General features: G+C 47.8%; 1 protein-coding gene across 1 annotated transcript in view; it reads right to left on the bottom strand.

Moving 5' to 3' along the window:
- The window catches only part of ZBTB8B (zinc finger and BTB domain containing 8B), a 32239-nt gene that overhangs the window by 8422 nt on the left and 20676 nt on the right, over positions 1 to 3141 (bottom strand). The window contains exon 3 of the mRNA XM_011974060.1: positions 2421 to 2599. Within this exon, the coding sequence (XP_011829450.1) occupies positions 2421 to 2599 (179 nt within the window). The remainder of the gene's footprint in view (positions 1 to 2420; positions 2600 to 3141) is intronic.

Genomic DNA, 3141 nt, shown 5'->3' with positions numbered 1-3141 from the left:
GGATGGTCTCGATCTCCTGACCTCGTGATCCGCCCGTCTCGGCCTCCCAAAGTGCTGGGATTACAGGCTTGAGCCACTGCGCCCGGCCCCGGAACTATCTTTTTAATGTGTACACTTTTCAGGAACTCCAGCCAATGGGGCTCTGTGAACCAATCACAGCCTCTGTTTTAGAGAGCTCTGGATGCAAGATACACACAAGAGGCAGAGACGGGGAGAGGCTGATACAGGAGAACCACCCACAATTAGCGCAGTCCTAGTGGGTGGGAAGTGGCATCTTATGGTAGCTTTGATTTGCATTTACCCTATGACTAATGATGTTGAGCATCTTTTCATGTGCTTATTGGCCATTTGTCTATCTTTTCCCAAGAAATGTCTAGTCAAATCCTTTGCCCAGGTTTAATTGAGTTATTCATTCTTTTACTGTTGCATTATAAAAGTTCTTTATTCTGGATACTAGACTGTTATCAGATATGTCCCTTGCAAATATTTTCTCCCATTCTGAGGGTTTTCGTATTCTTTTTTTTTTTTGAGACGGAGTCTTGCTCTGTCACCAGGCTGGAGTGCAGTGGCGCAATCTTCGCTCACTGCAACATCCGCCTCCCGGGTTCAAGTAGTTCTCCTGCCTCAGCCTCCTGAGTAGCTGGGACTACAGGCACACGCCACCATGCCCGGCTAATTTTTGTATTTTTAGTAGAGACAGGACTTCACCATGTTGGCCAGGATGGCCTCGATCTCTTGATCTTGTGATCTGCCCACCTCGGCCTCCCAAAGTGCTAGGATTACAGGCGTGAGCCACCACACCTGGCCAGTTTTTGTATTTTTTTTTTTTTTTGAGATGGAGTCTCGCTCTGTCTCCCAGGCTGGAGTGCAGTGGCCCGATCTTGGCTCACTACAACCTCTGCCTCCTGAGTTCAAGTGATTCACCTGCCTCAGCCTCCCAAGTAGCTAGGACTACAGGCGTCCGCCACCACTCCCGGCTAATTTTTGTATTTTTAGTAGAGACGGGGTTTCACCATATTGGCCAGGCTGGTCTCGAACTCCTGACCTTGTGACCTGCCTGCCTCGGCCTCCCAAAGTGCTGGGATTATAGGCGTGAGCCACCACACCTGGCCCAGTTTTTGTATTCTTAAGAGCGCCCATTGAAGGTCAAGCTATTTGTATGTTAGATTTCCCAAACACTGATTGTCTTGCTCAAAGATGATCATAACTGCACATGGTGGCTCATGCCTATAATCCCAGCACTTTGCGAGTCTGAGGCAGGCAGATCGCTTGAGCCCAGGAGTTCAAGACCAGCCTGGGCAACCTGGAAAAACCCTGTCTCTACAAAAAAAAAAAAAAAACCAAACATTAGCTGGGCGTGGTGGTGTGTGCATGTAGTTCCAGCTACCCAAGGAGGGGCTAAGGCGAGAGAATCACCTGTGCCTTGGAAGGTCAAGGCTTCCATGAGCTATGATCTATCTCTGCAGCCTGGGCGACAGAGTGAGACTCTGTCTCAAACAAAACAAAACAAAAAAAAAAGATGATCATAAAATGCAACATCTGCAGCCATAAAAAAGAATGAGATCATGTGTTTTGTGGGAACATGGATAGAGCTGGAGGCTATCATCCTCAGCAAACTAACACAGGAACAGAAAACCAAATACAACATGTTCTCACTTATAAGTGGGAGCTAAATGATGAGAACTTAATGAACACAAAGAAGGAAACAGCAGACCCTGGGGTCTACCGGAGGCTGGAGAGTGGGAAGTGGGAGAGGAGCAAAGAGAACTAATTCCAGGATAAAATAATCTGTACAACAAATCCCTGTGACATGAGTTTACCTATGTAACAAACCTAAAAGTTTAAATAAATAAATAAATAAATGTAACATCTTTCTAAGTGGCCTGAATGGTTTTCAGCTGGTTGGACTCAGCAGCTCACATGGAGACAAATCCTAGGGGGCAGCTCGTTAGAGGGGAGGGTCTCCTTGGGCTGGAGCCCTCTTTGTCTGCTGCCCACAGGGAGCTCTATACATGGCAGTATACCCTTCCCTTACCCCCAGGTGCTGGGGCTGGGTGGGAAACTGAGGATGCAGCTTACCTTTGGTATCACACTGGTAGGAAGAGATTCACAATCCTGTCTGAGCCCTGTTGTTCTCTACATTACAATCATCACCTCTTACCAGGATCTAAACTTTCTTGGTTCTTCCCCTGAGAAAACTAGTCTAACTTGAAGTTAAAACTTAACTCTAACATATAAAGTTTTAACTTTCTGTAAGTGCCACCACCTGAGCTTTAATTTAGTAGTAAAAATATATGTTGACAATTATCTGAAAATATCCCAGTAGACAGAGACATGAAAGACAGGCTGGCTGTACCCTTCCATTAGATGAGATCATGAATCACTCTTGACACGAGGGCATGGCCAGCTGGAACACTTACACTCAGGGCGTGGCTCCGCAGGTGCTCCTGTCGCGTGAACCTCTTGCCGCAGGTCTCACAGGGGTAGGGCCGCTCGCCTGTGTGTGAACGGATGTGCCGCTTGAGGATGCCCTTCTGCTTGGCAGTGTAAGGGCAGAAAGGACACTTGTGGAGCTTGATGGGGACCACCAGCACATCACCTGGGGAACCAAATGCTTTCATTTAGCTGTGCTGTACGCAGTGACCAACCTGGCTACCCACTGGTGGATGGGATCCAGAGCTGGGGAATTCCACCAGCCCAGATGAAGGAGGAGGACACCAACTCCACCACCAGCCAACAGCAAGACATCGTCTGCAATTCCAACTCAGTCTGGCTCCCAATCAGCCCCAGGGTAAAGTGTACTTCTTATAAGGTCGGGAATGCTGTAAGGCACCAGCTTCCACGCTTCTGTGTGACTCACAGTTAGAAACTCAGCTTGCATTACAACCTCAAAACACACATGCCTTATGTGGATAACTGGAAAAGTTTCCCAAAACAATACTTACCCTGATAGTGTTTATTCTGTTTGATTTCATTTTAAGACTGCTGGGGGCCAGGCACGGTGGCTCATGCCCGTAATCCCAGCACTTTGGGAGGCCAAGGCAGGCGGATCACAAGGTCAGGAGATCGAGACCATCCTGGCTAACACGGTGAAACCCTGTCTCTACTAAAAATACAAAAAATTAACCGGGCTTGGTGGCG

The sequence above is a fragment of the Mandrillus leucophaeus genome, unplaced genomic scaffold, assembly GCF_000951045.1.
Source record: "Mandrillus leucophaeus isolate KB7577 unplaced genomic scaffold, Mleu.le_1.0 Scaffold141, whole genome shotgun sequence".
NCBI classification, from domain to species: domain Eukaryota; kingdom Metazoa; phylum Chordata; class Mammalia; order Primates; family Cercopithecidae; genus Mandrillus; species Mandrillus leucophaeus.
Note: the sequence above shows the minus strand (reverse complement) of the source record. Positions and strands in the feature narration are given on the sequence as shown.